We start from the raw sequence: 24,666 nt of genomic DNA, 5'->3' as shown, positions 1-24,666 counted from the left end.
CACTTACCACTGGGCCTTCTTACACACATGTGCCCCACCACACAGAAGTGATATGCACCCAATGTATACACAGCTTCATTCAAAACACACTCCTTCATACACATTCACCACACACGTTCATCTCACACACACAGTATATGAGGACCAAGGACGGGGGTGAAGGGTCACCCACCACTACTGTTAATGGTGAGGCCCCGCCTCCTCAGGTAGCTGAGCTTCCGTCCTGAGGAGGCCCTCTCCTCATCCAGAAGGCCCTAATTCTCAGCCCCGGGGTCCCCAACCAAGGCCTATCAATTAGTGCCTGTGACTGCCCTAACTGACCAGAGCCTGGGAACTGGGAAGCCTAATTCAGCCCGAGGCCCAGCCTCCGCGTTGCTCTTTAGGCCCTGCTCCCACTCAGGAAGCCTCCATGCCCCGCCTCACCTAGATAGCTGTACTGCGCATTCTCGGTACCCGCTGCAGTGTGGTTCAAGAAGCGACCCCGGCGGCTGTGCATGTCGTAGAGTAGCGCACCCCCTGACCAGTTGAAGGCCCCCACGGCACCGAGCAGCACCTGCCCCTACAGGGGATGAGGGTTGGAGGCCATCCGAGAGGGAGGGACCCGGGCCAGCCACAGCGGGGATAGGGGGGATGATGGGTGCAGCGCGCAGAGTTGGGGGTGGAGGGCACGTTCACTTTCAGGGATCACTGACCACCTGGCTAGAAATGCAGGAGGAAGGCAAGATAGCAAGTACTCGGTTCCTGCCTTGTACCCATGACCCTGTCAGGACAACCATCCTTCCAGTGCCCATCACCCCCAGGACAGAAATCTGACCCAGGCCCCAGATGTTGAGACTGAAAACAAAGTATGATTGAACAATACAGAGTTCATCTCCTGTGCACATTGCGTGGCACACAAGGTCTACCTGTGTCAAGCAATTTGCTGACCATAATTCCACCTCCGTGCAAGGCTGGTGTCCTCACCACGCCTGCATTTTTCCGGTGGTAAGGAACAGTGCCTCTGGTGAGGACAAGTATGGAACTTGGTAGGCAAGTAACTTAAGCCAAAGCCTGTGTTAGTAGTGCATAATCCTGAGCACACAGAACAAAACGACCTCCTGTAATAAATATGGCCATTCTTTCATCTACCTCAAAGGTCCAGATTAGAGGGAGCAAGTACAAATGTTCTCCTTTATCCTAAAAGGGCTCTTTCAGAAGGCAGAGCTCTACACTGTGAGCCAGGAATCCCTGAGTCCCTGGGGGTCATTGGGGCCCCTCCTCTGTGGTAAGCCTGCTTGGTACTGAGTTGGCCACATACCTTATCCAGGATCTGGGCACTGAACCCAATCTGTGCCAGCTGGTAGTGGAGGGCCTCTCCAACAGTGCCTAGAAGCCAAGAAGCCCAGTGAGACACTGCTGTGGGCTGAGGTGAAGGGAGAGACTAAGTTAGATAAGGGCCCAGTTTGACCTCATACCCAGAGGGAACCATGTTCAGAATAATGGGATATATACCAGGCTGAGAGTGGAAACCTGGTCCTGCTTTAGGAGCCACTGGCAGAGTAAGCTTGGGCAGCTCACTCCCTCTTTCTGGGCTTCAGTTTTCTCATCTGTGAGCTCCTGAGGATGGGATCCAAACCCAGTCATCCTTCTTTCTCCAGCATCAGAAGGAGCTTCTCATCAGAGCTTCAGGGAATTCCGGGGAAGTGAGGAGGGCTGGGGATATTGTTGCCTTTTCAGAGATGGAACAGCTGAGGCTCAGAGAAGTGGTGGGATGCCCAGAGAGCCACATGGAGGGAGGACAGGAGTGGGGCTGGAGCATAGGGCTTGGCCTCCTGCCAAATCCTAAGGGGACTGCCCAGCAGAGCTCTCACCTTCCATCTGAATGATATTCTCCTGCAATTTACTCAGCAGTCCATCCAGTGCTGTGTAGTTGGTCACCTTGAAGGCGTATCTGTCATCAGGGTCTGAGGCGATCAGCTTCAGCTCATTGTAGGTCCTATTCTTCTCAAATGCCTCTCCCACCTGCACAGGGGCCATGGGTCAGGATCATAAGAGTAGGCTGGTTCGCAAGCCCCAAGAGCTCTCCAGGCCCAGGGAGAGGGCTGAATCCCTCTGCTGGCCTTCAAGGCCCTCTACCACCTGCATCCACTCCCTGCTCCCTGTTCTCCTGCACACACACCTTCCTTCTCACACCAGGCTCATTCTCACATGCTGTGCCCTTTGCCTGCAGAGCCCTTCCCGCTTCTCCCACACCCTAGGCCAGCTACTCCTATTTGTCCTCCAAGACTCGGCTCAGCACCATCTCCTCCAGGGACCTTCCCTGATGTCCTTCCTTTGGGGTCTCTCAGTGTCCACTGCTCTCCCCATCACTGCTGGGCAAGTGAGCTGTGCCTACCACTGGGAAATAGGCCCTCTGTGGGAAGACCCAGTATGGAATGGGGAAATTTCAGGACATAGGGACTGACAGTAGTTGCTAAGTGTCTGTGAATAAGCAAGGCTTGAGTAAGCAGTTTACAGAAGCCCCTATCAGGAACCCTGGCTCCTCCCCACCCCAGGCTACACAGGGTCGGGAGGGCCTCCCCCCAACTCTTGGCTCTTACCCCAATGGCAAAGCGCTCAACACCTTGCATCTTTGGGGAATTGATGACAGTAGTGAGGTTGAGTGGGTCCTCAAATATGTCCCCATCAGTGAGTACCACCATGACCTTGGATGCATTTTTTCTGGAGCCGTGGCTTGGCGTGAAGATGTTGTCTCTAAGTAGGGGACAGTAAATGAAGAGGAGAACTTCGCCAGAGGGATACTGAGCTCTGGGGAAATTTTATTCACTGACCTGTTTTAGAATTGGATAGGATTAAGGAGCCCTTCAAAATGAGAACAAAAACCCAAAAAGCCCCCCTCTGGCATACAGCAGGGCCAGGTGGAGGGGAGGCTGTGACAGACCTTGCCCCTCACCTCCTCCCACAGAAAGGTTTTGGACCACACTTCAATCTACTCTTGTAAATAATAATGATATTAATAATAGTGGCTAATATTTACATAGTTCTTATGTGTCGGGCACTGTTGTAAGCACCATACATATTTTAACTCATTTAATCCTCACAAAATCCTGTAAGACAAGTACAATGATTATTCTCATTTTATTTAATTTATTTATTATTTATGTTGAGAGTGAGAGAGAAAGAGAGAGTGTGTGCTCAGGGGTAGGGGCAGAGAAAGAGAGAGAATCTGAAGCCGACTCCATGCTGAGCACAGAGCCTGACACGGGGCTTGATCTCATGACCATGAGTCAGTCGCTCAATCAACTGAGCCACCCAGGTGTCCCTACTTATTCTCATCCTAAAAGTGAAGCATCTGCGGCACCTGGGTGGTTCAGTCCGTTAAGCATTTTGGCTCAGGTCATGATCTCAGGGTCATGAGATCGAGCTCCACATCATGCTCCACACAGGGCATGGAGCCTTCTTAAGATTCTATTTCTTCCTCTCCCTCTGCCTCTTCTCCACCCTCCCACCCCTGCTTGCCCATGTGAGCTCATTCTTTCTCTCTCAAAAAAGAGAAAAAGCGAAGCAACTGAAGCACAGATAGGTTAGGCAACTCACCCAAGTTCTCTGAAGTACAAACTGGAGCTGAGATTGAACCCAGGCAGCCACGAAGCCCATACTATAAGCACCATGCTCTGCTACTGCTCACAAAAGGAGCTTTTGAAAGAATTTTTGGAGGATGTCTTGGGATGTCATCCATCAGCCAGGGCTGGACTGACCTCACATTTCCCTCAGCCAAGGAAGAGCTGGAACCTGATCCTTTCTCTTCCCAGCTCTTTCCAGCCACCTCTCCAGGCATGACGCCTCAGAGCCTCTGGGCAGGGCTGTGAGCCGGCATGCAGTAGGTGCTCAGGGAATTCCCACTACCCTCAAACTTACAGGACATGCTGCATGGCAGAAGCAGTCTTGGTGACACTCCCCACTTGAGTGATGTTCTGGACTCTGGCGAGGGAGGCCCTCACATCCTGGCTATCCCGAAGATCAAACTCAGTCTGGATCACTTCCCCGTATTGCACCAGGGCAAAGCTGCACTAGAGAGGAGGAATCAAGGTGGGGAGGAGGTTGGCTGAGTCGCCATGCCCAAAGCACCCCCTGCCCTTTAGGTGGCTCCCCCTGGGAGTAGTAAAAGAATCTATTCATTTCTCCTTGCCTCCAGGCAGGAGATGTTAAAGCACAGGGAAATCTCTAAGCAAATAGAGAAGGAAGAAGCTATGATAGTAATGGCTCTCAGTGAGTCATAGACTTGTCCTTGAAACCATGTCTGTGTGTAGTCCCCCTCCCACATATTGACTATGGGATAGGTCATGTGACTGGCTTTGGCCAATGGGACATTGGCAAATGTGACAGAACCTTGAAAAGTACACGCATACATTGGAACATTGTATCCATGGAAAAGTTGGACTGGCCTGCTGGAGGCACATGGTTCAGACAAGGAAGGCCATCCAGTCAAGCAACAGGATGTCTGCAGCTGCAGGACCAAGTCCAGGCAAGGCCAGCAGAAGAACCACCCAGCTGACCCAACCCACATAACTGACCCTGAACTGTGAGCAAATAAGGGGTTGTTGTTTTGAGGAGATCTGTTCACAGCAATAGAGAACTGATAGACCACATGAGTCTACCTCTTAGGGAAGCCTACCTGAAAGCACTTCTTATAGAAGTTCTGCATCATGTTGGAGATGAAGTCTTTGGCTCTCTGGAAGTCTGGGGGTTCAATGCTTCCTGAGCCATCCAGGATGATGGCAATCTCAGTGCCTGGTCAGGAGTGAGTGTGGAATTTGAGGCAACAGTGAGGGCAGCGTGTACTGCCCTCAGGGTACCTATTCAGGCTCTGGGGGCTCAGTTCAGGGAGGAAGTTGGTAAAGTTCCCAAGATTGAAGATTTTGTTTCAGAGGCAAAGGCAGCCAGAGCCTGCTTACTCTGACTTGTTGAGTGAGTCACTCCCATTGCTCCTGCTCTTTAGGCCTGTTTCCCCATCTGTAATATGGTGGGAGTGGGGGCAGAGCTGGGACTGGCCAGGTCTACAGAATCTAGCCACTGCTCCCCATCTTCCAGACCTGGGTACACCTCACTCCTGGAGGTCACCAGCCTAGAGATCTGCTCTGACAGCCTCTGGGAGCAACCCAGATCTGCCTTTCCTCACCAGCTTCCTCCTCCTCCTCCTGTATCTTCAGAGTCCGGCGCCACCTGGCTGGCTTCTCTGTGTTGCCTTTCTTGTTCTTGTAGCAGTCTCTGTCATCCACGTGTGCACTGGGATCCAGATTTTCTTTAAAAAACACACATGGAAGAACTCAGAGTCAGATAGCCTCCTTGTTCACCTCCAGGCAGGCCCACATTTAGTTCTGCCCTGATTCTCTTCACAGGGGCCTAGGCTTGCCTTCCCCTCTCTGGGCCTCTGTGGCCCTGCCGTGCCTCTTTTTAGAGATCCAAGGAGACCTCTTCAGGGATGTCCAAGGTCAGTGAGTGTCCAAACCTTACCAAGGTTGGAGAAGTGGACCTGGGTGTGGTTTTGGAAGTTGTTGGATAGTAGGCTACAGGTCCCTGTGAGTTCTGAGCTGAGACTGTGGGGCTGCGGGGTCCGCACTTGAATGCAGATCTAGGGGAGAGGGGGAGAAAGGGAGGAGAAAGCCTAAGTCACCTTCAGCACAGTCACCCTAATCACAACTACACCATCACTCCCATGCCAGAATCATCAACCAGGCAGAGGATGTAGGAAGAGCTTGTTTATGCCTCAGCAGGGGTGGGAGTCATGCTGGGGTCAAAGCTGAGGTTAAGCACTTAGGTCAGTGTGCTGCATCACATGGTGTACCCAGGTTAGAGCCTTGGTCAGCCCTGCGGTTGGTACCAAGGAGATAGTTGGGCTCAGCCCTGAGAATATACCAGTCAGACTGGTATTAACACTGGTCAACCACAGGGTTAGTGCCACCCTCCCTTAAGTCCTCCATCGTCCCGCCTCATGCACACTCACCAAAACACTGTGGTGGTTCCGAACAACTGTCACTCCCCGGTACCTCCCCTTTGGGATGGGGACAGTCTCTGAAACAGTTAAGGCCAGGTAAGGAGGGAGGTATGCTGGGATGCAACTCTTCAGCCAAGGTCAGATGTCACAGGGCCCCATCAAGAACTGTTGGTCACTCAGCACAGCCTCTAGAAGCTGGCTGAGGGGCCTTCAAGCACAGGCTTAGACATGCTCAGGGCAAAGTGCTTATTTGTCAGACTTATTTCTGACTCATTCAACAGATGCCCTGTGATGTCTGCTCTGTGCCTGGCCTCATGCCGGATGGTGTTAGGGATCTAGAAATAACTGAGAGCTGGTGATTTCTTACAGAGGCTCCTGGTCTGGAGGAGCAGGAGGGTAGAGAAGCACTAGCTGGTGGGTGTGTGCAGCATCAGGGAGGTGTACAAGATGTTAAAGGACTGGCTATATGGATCGATGAACTCCCCACTCTCAAAGTTCTGTCCCTGGGGAATCCCCAAGAAAATGTAGCTCACTCCTTTCCCTCTACACTGTGGGCCTCAGGAGATACATTTTTGAGCCATAGGATCACCCAGTCGCCCTGCCAGCCTGCATCCCCTCTGAAGCAGAGTGAGGTTGTTCAACATCGTATGTCTCACAGAGACAAGGACTCTACCACACATAGTCGAAGGGTCATCAGCAAATGTAGGACTTAAGTGGGACTCAGTGGGAAGCGTAGAGTTGGTTAATGAGTTAATTAGTTCCATTCATTGTTCATAGCATTTATTGAGTGCCTAATATATGCCAGTCCCCATGCTAGATGTTAGGATGGCCACAGGTTGGGAGGGGTAAGGTTGGATTCCATTGAGGTGTGATGAGTTGGGACAGGTTGGGTTTTGGAATCAGACAGAGTTGGGTTTGCCAGCTGTTGCTGCCAATGCTAGATGCACGACCTTAGTCATACTGGCAATCAAAGGACTTCTTGAACTATAGCTTCCTCTTATATAAAATGGTGTGATTTTGTGATTTTGAGGATTTAAAGTGAACACTTAGCAGAGTGCCAGCCGCATGGTGAGCACTCAATACATTTTAAGTATCATTTTTGTTAGGACTGGGTCTGGAAAGATGGGCTGGGGATTAGGATTGGGTTGGGATGGGATTGGGCATTGGGGTAGACCTGCTGGGGGTGGTGGTAGAATCTAAGGTGGAGGGACTGGACTAGGCTCAAACGATTTGGCCCAGAAAAGTGGGATTCCTTGGAAGGAGGTCTAGGAGCATTGCCCAGAACTGAGGTAGACTTACCTACTCGTTCGCAAGAGATCTTATCTTGGATGAGAGAACAACAATGCAGGAGGCCTCCTTCCTCCTTGGTTTGAGGGCCGGTGACCAGGAGCCTGAGTTGGAAAGGTAGACAGCAAAGTTGAGCTGGCCAATGATTCCCTTCTCCTTTCTGCCTGCCCAGGCATAGTCTTCCCACTCCAGGTCCACAGGCTCGCAGGCTCCCTATCTGGAAAACTAATGGAGGAGGTCCAGACATGGGGCAGGCAGACAGACTCCCAGTCCAGAATGGCAGATTCTGCATTATGTGGAAAGCATTTGCTCAGCATTTACCTTTATATAGCTCCAGGCAGGAAATGGTTAAATACATCTGCTCTCTGCCTGCTGACTCTTCCTGACAGAGATGGGGGTGATACTCTTTGGGCCAAGGGTGGGTAGGTACCAGGAAGCCATCAGCAGGAAAGTTGATTCTGTTGGGGTGCTGGCTTTCTGGTGGCTGCCAGGGAAACCACCCCACCTGGCCTCAGTGATAGTATTTCCTGAGAAGAGTGTGTTGGTGCTCCTACCCTCTGGGTCAGTCAGAAATGGAGGTTTGAGGGGGGAGCACCTTAGCCACATTAAGGCAGCCTCCAGAGGTATGATTCCCAATGGCAAACTTTGCCCCTCATCCCAAGCCCAGGGAGACAGCAGAGTCCAGTGTCAACCTAAGCATTCTCATTATCCACACTGCCCAGGGAGAACTGGTCTGTCTCAAGACAGGGAGTGAGTTCCGCATCTTAGGGGTTGGGCTGTGAGTAAGGGGCATTGAGGAAGGGGCCCAAGGCTGGGCTTGGTAACAGGGAACCAGTTCCAAGATCTTTGTGCTGTGGGCAGTAGGAAGTCATGGAGGACTTTATAATGGGGAATATTAGTCTGTACTTTCAAAAGATCATGATGCATCTATGGTGGGTTGGGTGGCAGGAATGAGGTACCATCTCCACTTCCTCACTTCCTGTCACTCTATTATAATTATGAAATAGATCATTTACTTATCTCCATGTATTAAGAATAATAATATTAAGTCTATACCTGTGTAAATGCCCCCACTCCCAGCTTAACGACCCCAGGTTGATTCCACCTTCTGATATAGCTATTGTCAAGGTCAACAGTGGTCCCCATACTGCCAAATCTAATGGACACCTCTCGGTCCTCATCTTCAACCTCTCAGCAGCCCTGGACATGTGACCATCCCCTCCTTGAAATACTTTCTTTTTGATTTCCCCCTTCCTCTCTCAATACTCCTTCTCAGACTCCTTTGTTGGCTTCTTCACCATCTAATTTCTTAATGTTGTTTGAGCCTTGGGGCTTGGTCCCTGTTTTCCTTGCTAGCACATTCTCCCTAGTAATCCCCTCTAATCCCATGGTTTCAATACACCTGCAAATGCTGAAGTTCTGTGCCCCTAGGGTCCCTCCACCAGAAGTCAGACTAGCATAACCTGTCTGATATAGGATATAGGAAATAGCTGTAGGAAATGCACGCCCCCCCCCCCCCCCCCGCCGATGTCCAGGTCTTGATTCCCAGAACCTGTGAATATGCCACTTTTTGTGGCTAAATGGATTTTGTAGACTTGATTAAGTTATGGATCTTGAAATAAGGGAAATTATTCTGGATTATCTAGGTGGACCCAGTGTAATCACAAGGGTCCTTATAAGAGGAAGACAAGAGGATGAGTGAGAGAGATTTGAAGATGCTACACTGCTGATTTTATAGGTGGAAGAAAAGGCCCAAAGCCAAGGAATGTGGTTAGCCTCTGGAAACTGAAAAAGGTGAAGAAACAGATTCTCCCCTTGAGCCACCAGACAGCCCTGCTAACACACCTTGACTTTAGTCTATTAAGACCTATTTTAGACTTCTGACTTCCAGAACTGTGAGATAATAAATTTGTGTTGTTTTAAGCCACTAATTTTGTGGGTGTTACCACAGCCATAGGAAACAAATACAATGGCTAACTGCCCCCCTAACTGGTATCTCAAACTTTAGATTGTCTAAACAGAACTTGGGAGTCTTGTTCTCCCAGTCCTATGCTTTTTGTTCTTTTTCTTTTTCTTTTTTATTTTTTAAGATGTTATTTATTTATTTGACAGAGAGAGGGGGAACACAAGGAGGGGTATAGGAGAGGGAGAAGCAGGCTTCATGTGGAGCGGGGAGCCTGATGCGGGGCTGGAATCCCAGAACCCTGGGATCATGACCTGAGCCAAAGGCAGACACTTAACGACTGAGCCACCCAGGTGCCTCAAGCCTGTGTTTTTCCATTTCCCCCAAGGCAATAGATGGTAGCATCAACCACTACCTTATAAAGCCTGAAGCCTGGGTACATCTTTGCTTCATCTTTTCACTCATCCCTGCATCAAGTCCATCAGTAAAACCTATAGATTATTCCTCCGAATTATATTGTAAGGACCTATTTAGAAACTGTCCCTGCTCCCCTTCCCCCAGGGGATTTACTTGGAGACAAGTCCCAGAAACCAGCTTCAGGTAACAAAGCCCAGATACAAAGGTGGGTCAGGCCAGGTGGAGACATCCAATCAGTGGGGGGATGTATACTGTCTCCCTGGTTACCAAGGAGTATGGGCCCCGCTCTTTGGGAGCCTTTTGGGCGCCAATCCCAATCAAGGTGTAATAGGCTGGTTCAAATGTCTACTATGGTAAATTGTAACTCAATTGGTCACCTAGCATCACTGTGGAGTTTCCTGTGTGTGTTACATCTCATTGGCCACCTGTGCGTGGCCAGGCTCGACTGCATGGCCTTTGCCCTTAAAAGCTAGTCTGTGAAACAGAGAAGGGTCGCCCTCTCTTGTAAGAGGTACGTCCCCAAACATTCGGTTAGATTCTTGATGCTTGGCGCGAAATAAAGCTTCGCTTGACCTTTGCTTTGTATCAGTCTCGCTCCTTTAGTCATGGACCCGTTATTGGGGCATAACAATATCTACAGAACACCTCTTCTCTCCATTTCCCCATCACCATCCTGGCCACCAGCACCTTGTCTGGTCTATGATATTAGCCTCCTAACTGGTAGTGTTTGTTTTTTAAATTTACCCTTACAGTTTATACCATGTCACTCCCCTGCTTCAGTAGTCTCCCGTGCACTTAGAAAAAGAGTCCATACTCCTTGATGCACCCTACAGGGCCTTGCTGGTCTAGCCCTCCCTGCCTCTGAGGCCTCCTCTCACCAATTCTTTATTTTTCTTTTTTTAAGATTTTACCTATTTATTTGAGAGAGAGTGTGTGAATGAGAGAGCATGAGTGGGGAGAGGGTCAAAGAAAGCAGACTCCCCGCTGAGTAGGGAGCCCGATGTGGGACTCAATACCAGGACCCTGGGATCATGACCTGAGCTGAAGGCAGAGGCTTAACCAACTGAGCCACCCAGGTGCCCTCCTCTTCCCATTTCTTAGTTCTCTAAGCTCCAGCTCCACACTGGCTGGCTTCTGTTCCAGCCCCTTCTTTGGACAGCCCGAGTTCTTGCCTGCTCAAGCCTTCTGCCTTGCTGTGCCCTTTGCCTGGAAGCCCTGCTTTTCATTCCCCAAGGCTGACTCATTTTCATCTTCTGGCCTTGCTTAACTGTCACCTCCTCATAAATGATTTCTCTAACCAGCCCCACCTCACAACACACCTATTCAGCTTCATGTCATCTTGTTTTATTTCCTTTACAGAACTTGTTATGTCCTATAGTATCCTTCTTACTTGCTTATGTGCTTATTATCTCTCCCCCCCCGACTAGACTGTAAGTTCCTCAAGGATCACATCTAATCTTGTTTACCATGTTATTTCCATAGCATGGAAGAACGACTGGCACAGAACTGGGGCTCAGTAAATATGGCTAAATATTGACTGAATGACAGCTCAGGCAGCGGGTAAGGGGTCTAATGTGGGGCAGGGCTGATGAGCAGAGGGGCAGCTCTGTGGGTTCTGCAGCTGAGCTCCCAAAATAGGTCGCCTGCTCAGCAACCCTGCCTCAGCTCCAGACTCCTCCCCAGCCTGAACCTCAGCCCTCCGTCTAGCACCTCATTCCCTTTCCCCCATAAAGGTGGGGGCAAAACTAGCCTCCATTCTAGATCATGTTTTGGTGGGGTAGGTCCAGACCTGGAATAGCCTTGGCTCTCCATCCTCCTTCAGGCCATTGTCCAAGCTATTTCCTTCCCACCTCCTTCTCCTGACAACAGTCATCCTAAACCCCAGCTCCTCAGGAAGTCTTCCCAAAAGGAGCAACTTGACCCCCTCCAAGCCCTCCCTGACTACTGGAACCCACCCCCATACTCGCCTAGACTGAGTTCTCAAGAGACTATCATGTACAGCTGTCTAGGCTGTGAACTGTGGAAACTAAGGTTGCCATTCATATCAAATCATGCAGTGCTGTGGCCTGGGGCCCAGTCTGAGCTGCCTCTGTTGCCTACCCATTCTTCCTGCATGATGGGTAGTCTCTTGATCTCCAGGTTTGTTGACTGAATAACTAACAATAACCAAACCCACCATCAGCTGACAGCCCTGGGGACCCTATTGTACCCTGGGCTAGAAGCGTCCATCTCCTGCTTCACCCACCTCTAACCTAGATCCATTCTGAGTCTAATCCCATACCTCCCAGGAGAAGGCCTTCTTTTTTCCCTAAGTTTTTTTTTTTTTTTAAAGATTTTTATTTATTTTTTTGACACACAGAGAGAGAACACAGGCAGGGGGAGTGACAGGCAGAGGGAGAGGAAGAAGCAGGCTCCCCACAGAGCAGGGAGCCCAACATGGGGCTCCATCCCAGGACCCGGGGATCATGACCTGAGCAGAAGGCAGACACCTAAACGACTGAGCCACCAGGGCGCCCCTCCCCCAAGTTTTATCATAGTTTTATTTTTTTATGGTTTCATTTGCATTTTTATTGAAGTATAATTAATATACAATGTTACATTAGTTTCAGATGTGGAAGGCCTTCTTTATGTTCCACTCATTTCACCCTGCTACAACCACACCTGTGCTGCTACCAGTCCTGAGTGTTCTATTTTAGGGAGAAACAACACAAGGGAGTGAGAGAGACACATTAGGCTTTCACAAGGAGCCCAGCCTCCTCTGCTCTCTGTGGCCCTGGGGCAGCCGGCGGTGCATTTCCTGTTCAGCAAGGCAGGCCCGTGGTCTTGGGCTTCACCATTTGTGGCAGGAACCCAGAAGTTCCCCTCCCACCACATCCTCCCATGAACCCCCTCTCCTTCATCAGGTGTTCAAGAAGGTTTTCCTGAGCCCAGCTAGGCTCTTCTCCCACCCTGTAGTGGACCCAGAGCCTTCTGCTCCAGGGGCTTCAAACTCCTCTCATCCACCATGTCCTTTCACCTTGGTTTCTGAAGCAGGGGTCCTGGAGTTGGAGAGGGCCCTACTGGGGTACTGGTGGAAGGGGACTGGGCAAGGTAAGGTCACAAATAACTGGGATTGACACTGGGCTTTCACGAGCATGAGGAGCAACCAGAACACTCATGCACTGCAAGTTTGGGAAACTACATGTTGGCTCTACGCACAAGTCATGATTTAGCAATTCCACTCCTGGGCACAGGCCTGATAAAAGGAAGTGTACCTGTCCACAGAAAGCAGTATAATTTGTCCAAGGAAACTGTCCAGATGCCAATTGTCAGCACTGTTCACACAATGGAAGACTTAGAGCAATGAGAATAAGTATCATTGTCTCAGGCAATACCACTTTCAAAATTCAGACTATACTGAGGGAGAGAAGCCTGACAACAGACCACATAACAGCATGCGTCATTTATAAGTTCAAGAACAGGCAGAACTAATCCAGGGAGATGGAGGTCAGAGCATTAACTCTCAGCAAGGGATGTGCCTGAAAGGGAGCACCAGGCTAGAGGGGGCTTAGGTGAGGCTGGCAATGTACTTTTTTTTTTTTTTTAAGATTTTATTTATTTATTTGTTAGAGAGAGAGAGAGAGAGAGAGAGCACAAGGAGGAGGAGCAATAGGCAGAGGGAGAAGCAGGCTCCCCACTGAAAAGGAGCCTGATGCAGGACTTGATCCCAGGACCCTGAGATCATGACCTGAGCCAAAGGCAGATGCTTAACCGGCTGAGCCACCCAGGCCTCCTGAGGCTGGTAATGTTTTGTTCCTTTGCTTGGATGCTGCTTACATAGGTGGTTCATTTTGTGAAATTCCCTGAGCTACACGCTTATGATGGGTGCATTTTTCTGTGTGGCAAATGTCCATAAAAATTTTACCAAAACAACAACACCAAAAAAAAAAAAAATCACAACAAACACTGACCTTTAATTCATCCTCCTGCAGCCAAAAACTGATTAACAACCTTCTCGTCACCCCTATCTGTTTCAAACCTTTCTGGCTCCTCAAACCCCCAGGGCCTTGGTAACAGGCACTACCCACCACTCCCAACCTAGTGCTCACTACACTCAGTTTCAACCCCCTGACAATTTCTGTTCCTTGACTTTGCTCATGCTAACTTCCAGGCTCCTGACCACTTTGCTCTTGGCAGGGCTTCTTCCTCCCCTGCCTTCTCACACTAATTGGTAGTCGTCTCCTCAGTTCAGAGTTGATGCACGCCTTGTGGCTAAAGGATACACCTGCTTCTATGTCTCGAGAGTACCCTAGACATCCCCAGCAGAAGAGCCATCGCTCCTCTTGTCATTGCCTGTCTTGTATATTCCTTCATGAGCCAGAGGGTTCCATGAGGGCAGGGACTATGCCTCTTTTGCTGTCTTATCCACACACTTTGCCTGTGACTGAGTTGATGCTCCATAAATACTTGCCGAATGTGTGGATGAATGAATCAACTGACCCTGCCCTTCCCGCTTACATGGTCACCAGCCTCTTCACTGTACAGTGAGGAAATCACAGTCTGGCAAGGGGTCCAAGCATGCTTGGCTGGTGGGGTCATGGCCCAAGTCCCAGGGCTGTAAGCCTGCTTCAGGAGCTGCTACTGCCCACCCATCTTCCACCAAACAGAGCTTCTGCTACGCTCAACTTGGGAAGATGGGAAACTCCACTCAGCCAGAAACCTTGGGCTCCTCATCTGGCTCTGCCCCCAAAGCCTGTCTGGATGTTGGGCTCATGGCTCATGTGTGCTGTGTAAGAAGGAAACCCTTGGCCACTGACTAGAAGCAAAGCAGTGGGGATGGGGAGGGAACTGGCTTGGGGCAGGGCATGAGCTGGGCTGGGTCACAGAGCAAGCACAGAGAAAGCCATATGACCATTGTGAACAGAAAGGAAAGGAAAAATTGCTCTAGGTTAAAAGAGAATAAAGAGACACAACAATATGCGACACAGGAACCTTGACTGGATCCTGGCCTCAAAGCAAAGCAGCTCAAAGTCATTTTGGTGACAATAAGGGACAAAACTAAAGACATATTTCTACATTAGCATATCCCCACTATCACCATCTGATATAATACATATTTTGCTTGCTTGCTCATTGTCTGTCTCCCCACAGCATAAGAATTTATGCTCCAAAAGGGGAACCTTCCTACACTGTTGTTGGGAATGCAAGCTGACGCGGCCACTCTGGAAAACAGCACAGAGGTTCCTCAAAAGGTTGAAAATAGAGCTGCTCTATGACCCAGCAATTGCACTACTGGGTATTTACCCTAAAGATACAAATGTAGTGATCCGAAGGGGCATGTGCACCCAAATATTTATAGCAGCAATGTCCACAATAGCCAAACTATGGAAAACTATGGAAAGAACCTAGATTGAGCCCTCTATTGGGCTCTCATCTCAGCAGGGAGCCTGCTTCTGCCTGCCTCTCTGCCTACTTGTGATCTTTCTCTCTCTGTCAAATAAATAAAATCTTTTAAAAAAAAAAACAGATGAATGAATAAAGAAGATGCGGTATACACACACACACACACACACACACACACACACACACACAATGGAATACTATGCAGCCATCAAAAGAAATGAAAATCTTGCCATTTGCAACGACGTGGGTGGAACTAAAGGGTATTATGCTGAGTGAAATAAGTCAATCAGAGAAAGACAATTATTATATGATCTCTCTGATATGAGGAATTTGAGAAGCAGGGCAGGGGGTTGTGGGGGTAGGGAAGGAAAAAAAATGAAACAAGATGGGATCAGGAGGGAGACAAACCTTAAGAGACTCGTAATCTCAGGAAACAAACTGAGGGTTGCTGGGGAGTGGGGGTAGGAGGGACGGAGTGTCTAGGTTATGGACATTGGGAAGAGTATGTGCTATGGTGAGTGCTGTGAATTGTGTAAGACTGATGATTAAAAGACCTGTACCCCTGGGGCAAATAATACATTATATGTTAATTAAAAAAACAAAAAACAAACCAAAAAAATGGTAAAAAAAAAAGATTAAAAAAATAATTTATGCTTCACTCTAAATATTTGTTGAGTAAATGACCATGGTATATATAATTCTACAACTGCCGTTGTTACCTTATGTTTCAAGAGTGATTCAAGTTAACAACTGCTGTGCTCATTTTATTAATTTGACCTACTTCTAATATTGCATCATATGTGATTCAAAGCATTTTTCTTCCATTTTCCTAATGAGGACCATTCCCAGTCTTGCACTATTCCAAGAAATGTTACAGTAAATACCTTTACTTGTGCCTGGGAGTATCTCTAAGGTTGGCCAGATCTGGGAGTGGAATGGCAGGTCAAAGGAATTTGCAACATTACCAGATATGGTAAAACCATTCTCTGAGTTGCTTATACCAATTTACAGCCCCACAACTTCCCACATCCTCAGCAGCAGAATTTTGCCACATTTAAAATCTGTGGCTTATCTAATGGGTGCAGATGAGATTTTTATTTTTTTTAAAGATTTTATTTATTTGTTTGAGAGAGAGAATAAGCAGTGGTGAGGGGCAGAGGGAGAGAGAGATAGAAGCAGACTCCCCATTGATCAGGGAGCCCAATGTAGGAGCCCAATCCCAAGACTTGGAGATCATGACCTGAGCCAAAGGTAGACACTTAACCGACTGAGCCACCCAGATACCCCCAGATGAGATTTTAAAAACAGAAAATGCAATGTTTAGTGAGCTTGAATTTGGCCAGAAACTATAATAAATCCTTTACGTGCATTAACTTAAATAGTCTTATGCAACAACCCCAGGATGTAGGGAAATCTCTACCCCTTCTGTGGAGATAAGAAAGAGGCTGTGGGTTGAGCGCTTTGCATCCAAGTACAGAGTAAAGCTGTCACTGACCCATGACTACCAGACCCACAACTTGCATCTTAACCATATTCCTTGCTGCCTCATAGTTTCAATTTTTTCTTTGATATTTTTGTCATTGCCCTAGATTTCTATACTGAGCAAGTGTTACTTCTATAAGAGACAAAACAGCCTTAATAAACTTTATTTTAAAATAGTTTTGAGGTCGTATCCTGTCCCTGCTCCCCAGCAGTAAAGACGGCCAGGATTGGCCCAGTGCTCACAGCCTCTCTCCTGCACACCCTTATGAAAATGAAGGAAGGTTGTCCCCAGACTGTGGGGGTTGGGTGTGAAGGCCTTCTCTGGGGCTTGTTCAGACTCCCCAGAGGTATCCTCAGTTATGCATCCCATCTGCTGGGTGCCACTCACCAGGTCTTGTTGGTGCTGGGGTCTTGGTGCAGAAGGGAGCTGAGCACATAGGGTGTGTCTCCCTCAGGAGTCACCCAGATCTGGGCCTCATCCACATTGAAGGCCACCAGAGGAGCAAGGCCTGTGGAGAAAAGAGGAATGTTTAACAAAAGAGTGCCTGTTGAGGCCATGGCTGGGCCTCTGACTCCTATCATTCAGCCACATCTTGTGGTGTCATCATCCCCATTTTATAGATGAGAAAAGTGAGACTCCCAGGATCTTTTTTCCTGTGGAAATAGGACAAGAATGTAGGCATGTCTGACCCAGACTCTGCACTCCCCAATCCTCCTACTAAACTGTGTCAGCACCAAGGCCTCATCCTCTAGGAAGCCTTCCCTTGTTCTCCCCTAGAAGTACTTCCCACCTTCTCACACCTCCCACTATGCAATTTCTGTACCTGTCAGATAGCACATACTCATGACAGAGTCTTGTACTAACTTTAAAATAGACTGTGAGCCCCAGGGAGAGTATATATATACATACATTCTATCTATGACCCTCCATTCAAATGACACAAGAGAAAACATGTCTTCAAACATGTACAAGAAAGTTTACAGAAGCTTTATTTATAATAGTTCCCAATTAGAAACCACCCAAATGTCCATCAGCTGGGGAAGGGATAAACTAACTGTGGTGTATTCATACAATGGACTACTCAGGAATACAAAGGAATGAGCAACTGACACACACAGCAAGATGGGTAAATCACAAAAATCATTATGCTGAGCAAAAGAAGCTTTACATGAGAGTATCTACTATATAATTCCATTTACATGATGTTCTAGAACCGGCAAAACTGATCTATAGTAAAAGAATATTTCCTGGAGGTATGGGAATGAGGCTTAACTGGGAAGGAACAGGAAGAAACTTTGTAGGCTGATGGAAGTATCCTAGATCTTGATAGGAATTTGGATGACAAAGATGTGTACATTTGTCAAAAATACACTGAATGGTCAACTTAAAATTTGTGTATTTCACTGAAGGTAAATTTTTCCTCAAAAAAGAACCATAAACACACATTAAACTCTAGTTGATCTGTATGCTGAAATATCTAGGGATAATGTATACCAACATCTGCAGTTTACTTTGAAATGGATCAAAATACAAGATGGCTTGATGGATGGATGGATATATGAAGATGGACATATAGATACATGTTTATATGTAAGATATATATGCGGTAAAGCAAATATAACAAAATGTTGACAACTGTCAAATTGAAGTGTGCTATATACTTTTCCACTGCACATTTATTTCAACTTTTCTGTATATTTGAAATTTTTAGCTAAAAAGTCTTGAGAAAATATTGATATTGACAGATTGCCCCGCACAGAGGCTATGCCAGTTCACACAACAACAGAATAGGAGAAGTCCTGTTTCCCCACAGCGCAGCTTGGGCTGTGTGCAGAACTTTTCATCTTTGTTTTGAAGGAGTATCTTATTATTTTGTTCCAAAATATATTTTAAAATTATGAATGAGGTAAAACCTTTTAATTTTTAAGTTGTTTACCACCTATTCATATACATTATCCATTTGTATGATGTATTTATTGCTTTCTTATTAATTTGTAAGAGCTTTTTGAATGAAAAGAAATTATCAATGTGATAAAGATATTGTTTCTCACTTAGCTATTTAACTTGCATGTTATCTTTCCCCACATCTATAGTTTGTCATTTTTCATTTGTGACTCAAGTTTTATGTTATGCTTCCCCATTCAGTGATTATTTTTTTAAGTTCACTCACATTTTCCTCTATATTTGGGTTTTTTTGTTTGTTTCACTTCTTACACGTGAATCTTTGATCCATCTATACTTTATTTTTGTGTATGGAGTAAAATAGCGATCCAGGTTTTACTTTTTCTCCCCACAAATGAAATTGTCTCAACATTATTTCTTGAATAGCTCATCTTATCCCCATAGACTTGCAGTACCACTTTTATCATTCTCAGAACTCCCATATGCATCTGGGCCTCTGTTGGGACTTGGTTCTGCCCTACTGACCTCATTGTCTCCTGCTTGGATACGTTCATTAGTCTCCCAACCTTTCTCTTCCAAGTCTTGTCCCTCTGAATACATCCTCTCTATACCAATTACCAGAAGGAATTCTTAGAAGCATGGTCTAACCATGCCACTCCACTGTAAAAACTCTAATGTATATTTACATAGAAAAAGAGCAAGGTGAAGTTCAGTAAACAGAACTCATCTGTTCAACTACTGTTCAATGAACAACTTTTTGCAGTAGCTCTTGAAAACCGATGCTGCTTTTTGGAAAACACTTTTTTTTTTTTTTTAATGGTGGTGCAATGCCTTTTTCCTCCCCAAATACACCACATAAACATGCTCTAAGGAATAATGTTTGATATCATACTTTTAGGCAAAAACATACTAAATTTAATAAAACAGTTTCTAGCCCAACAATATCATAGGAAACAAATGTGCAAGGCTTGCCTTGTTTGGATAAACCCAAATGCTTTGTTTTTGCATATACATGCTGATTGAAAGGGCTGGAGAAGTAGTAGCTTCTGTGACTCTGAAGTCTGTTAAATGCATAAGCTATTCCATGTATTTTGCAGTACTTTCAGGTTTAGTATTTTTTTACCCTCAATGTATTTTTCTGTGCTATAACTTTATTTTTAAAGGTAGTTTGAATACGGGATAACCATGAGTACCCAAAAGACTGAAGAAACAGTAAAGAAATGGTGCAGAAGGAAAATTATAGCTTTCACAATAATGACTCCTTCACAACTATCCTCCACTACTCATCATTAAGTCTTCATTTCCTCTTTTTTTTTTAAAAAATATTTTATTTATTTATTTGACAGGCAGAGATCACAAGTAGTCAGAGAGGCAGGCAGAGAGAGAGAGGTGGAAGCAGGCTCCGCACTGAGCAGAGAGCCCGATGTGGGGCTCGATCCCAGGACCCTGAGATCATGATCTGAGCCGAAGGCAGAGGCTTTAACCCACTGAGCCACCCAGGCGCCCCTTCATTTCCTCTTTTAATGAGGACAATAAACTTTTATTGCAGTAAGTTGTATATGTAAATTGTACTTTTAAATTCAAATTATTTTTTTTAGTATAAACTTGTTTTATTGACCAATTAATAAATTTTTTCCATCAGAAAAAATTTGGGTATTTGGGTACTGGGCTGGATGTTATGAACCAATTTTTCCATTGAAATTGATGGAATTTTTTCCCCCAATTAATGGCTTTTCCCTTAGCAGTAGAGATTTTAAAAAGAAATTAAATTCATTAGGCAAAGGAAAAGTTTACAGACTTTTATATAAGGAAGAGAAAGAAATGCATACAGACAAATACATTGTTCTTCATTTACCAAGAAGATATAAACTTAAAATTTGTGTGTATCCAATAACAACACTTCAAAATACATAAAAATATTAATTGAATTAAAAGGAAAAATACAAAATCCATAACCAAAATGAGAGGCTTTAATGCTTTAACAATCTTTCATATAAGCTACAAAAAGATCAGTTAGGAGGATATAGAAGATCTGAATAACACCATTAACAAAACTTACTTGATTAATACAATACTGTACCCAGTAATGATAAAATAAGCATTTTTCAAATGCACATGAAACATTTGCCAAAACTGAACATATGCTGCATCAAAAAGTAAGCCTCAATAAATTTCAATGGATTGAAATAATTCAGACTATGTTCTCTGACTATAGTGGAATTAAATTAGAAGCCAATAACAAAAAGGAAACTAAAACAAAAAACAAAAAACTTAAACTTCTCAGAAATTAAGCAATGCACTTCTAAATAACCTAGAACCAAAAATGAAATTGTAATGGAAATTTTTAAATATTTTGAACTAAATGAGAACTAAGCTACAACAAATCGAAACTTGTGGGAAATAGTTAAGGCTTAGAGGAAATGTACAGTCTTAAGTGCATGCATTAAAAAGAAGGGTAAAAATCAATTATCTAAGCTTTCATCTCAAGAAGGTAAAAGAACAGCAAATCAAACCCAAAGAAAGTCCAGGAAGGAATAGAGATATGAGCATATATCAAAGAAACAGAAAACTAACTTACAGTAGAGAAAATCAACAAAGCTAAAGTGTGTTTTTAAAAAAAGGTTAATAAAACTGATAAACCCCTAGCAACACTGATCAAGGAAAAAAAGACCACACAAATTACCAATATGAATGAAAAAGAGGACATCAGAATAGATCTTAAGACATTTAAGAAATAGTAAGAGTGAAAACATAAAATAAAATAAAATAAAATAAAATAAAGAAATAATGAGAGGATAGAATATACAGTTTATGCCACTATGCTTCACAATTTTGTTAAAATAGGTAAATTCCTTGAAAAAAAGATTTACCAAAACTGATGAAAAAAGTGCAAGCTGAATAATCTTTATCAAAGAAATTAAATTGGTTATTAAAAACCTTAGGAAGAATTCCAAGCACAGATGGCTTCACTGAAAACTCTTCCAAACATTTAAAGAAGAAATACCAATCTTACACAAACTGTTCCAGAGAACAGAATTGAGAGAACACTTACCAATCATTTTATGGGGCCAGAATAACATTGATATTAAAACCCAACAAGAGCAAAGATTTAAAAAAAAAAAAACAAGTAAAAATCAGAGAAAAACCGACAGGAGCAATACAATGAAGGATAAAAGATCTCTTTCTTGGACATGGATGTCAAAATCCTAAGCAAAATATTAGCAAATCAAATCTGGTGACATCAAAGCATAATACATTACAACCAAGTTGAGTCTCTTTCAGAAATGGAAGGGCAGTTTGACATTTGATAATAATTGATTTATTTATCGCATTAACAGGAAAAAAAGAAAAAATAATAAGATCATTATGATAGACAGAGGCAAAAGGCATTTGATAAAATCTCATCTGGGTCTATGATTAAAAAAAAAAATCACAGTAAACCAGAATAGAAGGAATTTCCTTAACCTGATCAAGAATATCCACCAAAAAGCTTCAGCACACATCATTCTTATTGGTGAGTTGCTGAAAGCTTTCCCTAAAATCAGGAAGGAGACAAGAATGACCACTTCACCACTTTACTAAACATTTTACCAGAGGACTTAGAGCAATAAGAAAAAAAATACAGAGCATAAGGATTAGAAAGGAAAAAATAAAACTGCCATTATTTGCAGATGAAATGATTAAGTAGATTGAGAAATACAACAGATCCACAGTCAAACACTAAGAATTAACAAGAACTTTTAGCAAGGTTACTGGATATAGAGGCAATATACAAAGAACCACTGTACTTCTATATACCATCAATGATCAAATAAACAGTGAACAATTTTTAAAGATGCCATTAGCAAAAGACAGAGAAATCAAATGCTCAAAAATAAGTCTAACTTTGGGACAACTGGGTGGCTCAGTTGGTTGGGCTGCTGCCTTCAGCTCAGGTCGTGATCCCAGGGTTCTGGGATGGGGTTCCATATTCAGGCTCCTTGCTCAGCAGGGAGGCTGCTTCTCTCTCTGTCTCTGCCTGCCACTCTGCCTGCTTGTGATTCCCCACCCTCCCCCCAATAAATAAATAAATAAATAAATAAATAAATAAATAAAATCTTTTTAAAAAATAAGTCTAACTTTAGTTAGACATGCAAAACCTCCATGCTGAAAACTATAAAAGATTAGGAGAGATTAAAGATCTAAATAGATGGAGGGTTAGATCATGTTCATGAATGAAGACTCAATATTGTTGTCAGTTATCACTACACTGATCTATAGCTTCAATAGAGTCCTAATAAAAAATCCCAGCAAATTATTGGGGAAGGGTGAGGTATGTTAACAAGACAATTTAAAAATTTGTATGAAATTGTATAGGGCAAGAATAGTCAGGCTGTCTTAAAGGAGAAAGACAAACTTGTAAGACTTGATAACATACTATCATCTGTCAAGATATTACAAAGTTATAGTTAAGACAGAATTATATTAGCATAGGGCAGATAGATAGACCAACCAGGCAGACAAATGTACCAATGGAACAGAGAGTCCAAACACATATGATCACCTACTTTAGGACAAAGGTAACAGTGAAGAACAGTGAGGAAAGAATTTTTTTTCTAAAGATTTTATTTATTTATTTGAGAGACAGAGATCACGAGTAGGCAGAGAGGCAGACGGAGAGAGAGAAGGGGAAGCAGGCTCCCCACAGAGCAAAGAGCCCGATGTGGGGCTCAATCCCAGGAAATAAGTTAAACCTGAATTTAATGAAGTCATTAGTGCTAACATTCAGGTTTTGGGAAATTCTGGGGATAAAAGGGCAAACCACACCAAAAGGAAGCAAACACACAAATCCTGAATGACGCTCTTCTACCAGACAAGCCACGAAGCCCTGCAGTAAAGCAAAGACTTGAAAAGGACACACAAACCAAAATATAGGCAACTGGCCACTCTAGACTAAGAGAGGCGTAGCAACCAAATGTAATCTGGACCTTTGGATCTTGACTCCAAAAAACTTATTGTTAAAAAGCGATAAACTGAGTGATAAAGCGATAAACCCCCAAATTATTGTTAAGTTTCTTAGGTGATAAAAACATTGTGGCCTAGTAAGAAAAATAACCACATACCTCAGAAATGTGTACTGAAGTGTGTGGGGTGAAATGACACAATGTTTTGGGTTTGCCTTATAATAATGCTTCTGAAACATTAAAGTGCTAACAGATCACCCAAGTTTCTTGTTAAAATACAGATTCTGATTCAGTAGATCAGGAGGTGGGACTGAGAGCCTAGTCTAACATGATCTTAGATGATGCCCTGCTGCTGGTCACCACCAAATTTTGAGCAGCACAGCTTTAAAGGAAACCAAAGGGGATATGAACTGATGCAGCAAGTATGGCAAGTCTTGATAATGGTGTAATCTGGGTGATGGGTATAGTGACTTCATTACAGTTCTTTTCTTTGTTTTTATACATGTTTAAAATTTTGTCAAAAACACACCTTTCAAAGGCTCAGGAAGGGGTGCATTGTGAGAAGGCAGTGTTCAATCTCTCATTTCTCAATTCCCAAGCTCTCTCCCTGAGGCTGGCAGAAAGCAGACATCTGCACTTTATTTCTTCTCCCTTATACTTTGGCCTTGCCCAGAATGATTTGTGGCAATTCATGAAAATATACAAGACAGTAAGGCAAAACTTATTTTTAAATGATGGGGAAAGCCAAAAAAAAAGAAGGAAGGAAAGTGACAATTAGAAAAAAGGGGTGAGGAGCTCCTGGGTGGCTCAGTTGGTTGAGCCTCCAACTCTTGATTTCGGCTCAGGTCATAACCTCAAGGTTGTGAGATCCAGCCCTGCACTGGGCTCTGCACTCAGCAAGGAGTCTGCTTGAGATTCTCTCTCCCCCTGTCCTTCTGCCCCTTGCCCACTTGTTCTCTCTTTCTCTCTCTCTCTCTCTCAATAAATAAATCTTAAAAAAAGAAAATGAAAGAGGGATGAAGATGAAAGGGCACAATTAAACCAGGAAGGAGGCCACCTGGCTTGTGCATCAGCAAGTGCTAGCACTTTCTATGGTGGGTCCCACTTTGGACTCTGAACATAGTATAAGGTCACAGTGGATGCCAAATAAAATTAATTGTTGAATAACTGCATAAATGTATGAACTTTCTTGAAATCAGTATAAGGATGAAAATGATCAGTTGAATGATTCACAGAGTCCACACAATTGGGAAAAGAATTATTCTGGTGAAGCAGGAAAACAAACAGAAAACCAGAAAAAATTGTTTCCCGAGGTTCTCTTCACAAGAACAATGAATGAATGGGGCAGAGTAGAGTTAAAACAAACAGACAAAAA

At 44.7% G+C, this 24,666-nt stretch overlaps 2 protein-coding genes across 6 annotated transcripts in view; one reads left to right on the top strand and one right to left on the bottom strand.

The window, feature by feature from the left end:
- LOC125086968 (ATP-sensitive inward rectifier potassium channel 12-like) overlaps positions 1-24,666 on the top strand; it is an 874,374-nt gene that overhangs the window by 590,875 nt on the left and 258,833 nt on the right. The gene's annotated exons all lie outside the window — the stretch shown is intronic.
- The window catches only part of ITGAE (integrin subunit alpha E), a 70,413-nt gene that overhangs the window by 29,310 nt on the left and 16,437 nt on the right, over positions 1-24,666 (bottom strand). For all 3 annotated transcript variants that reach the window (XM_047706676.1, XM_047706678.1, XM_047706677.1), the window contains exons 2-12: positions 16,834-16,954; positions 7,274-7,365; positions 5,984-6,051; positions 5,494-5,611; positions 5,159-5,281; positions 4,655-4,770; positions 3,898-4,049; positions 2,580-2,733; positions 1,851-2,001; positions 1,298-1,365; positions 424-559 (exon numbers count right to left, since the gene is read on the bottom strand). In XM_047706676.1, the coding sequence (XP_047562632.1) occupies positions 424-559; positions 1,298-1,365; positions 1,851-2,001; positions 2,580-2,733; positions 3,898-4,049; positions 4,655-4,770; positions 5,159-5,281; positions 5,494-5,611; positions 5,984-6,051; positions 7,274-7,365; positions 16,834-16,954 (1,299 nt within the window). The remainder of the gene's footprint in view (positions 1-423; positions 560-1,297; positions 1,366-1,850; positions 2,002-2,579; positions 2,734-3,897; positions 4,050-4,654; positions 4,771-5,158; positions 5,282-5,493; positions 5,612-5,983; positions 6,052-7,273; positions 7,366-16,833; positions 16,955-24,666) is intronic.

Source organism: Lutra lutra, chromosome 16 (genome assembly GCF_902655055.1).
Source record: "Lutra lutra chromosome 16, mLutLut1.2, whole genome shotgun sequence".
NCBI classification, from domain to species: domain Eukaryota; kingdom Metazoa; phylum Chordata; class Mammalia; order Carnivora; family Mustelidae; genus Lutra; species Lutra lutra.
Note: the sequence above shows the minus strand (reverse complement) of the source record. Positions and strands in the feature narration are given on the sequence as shown.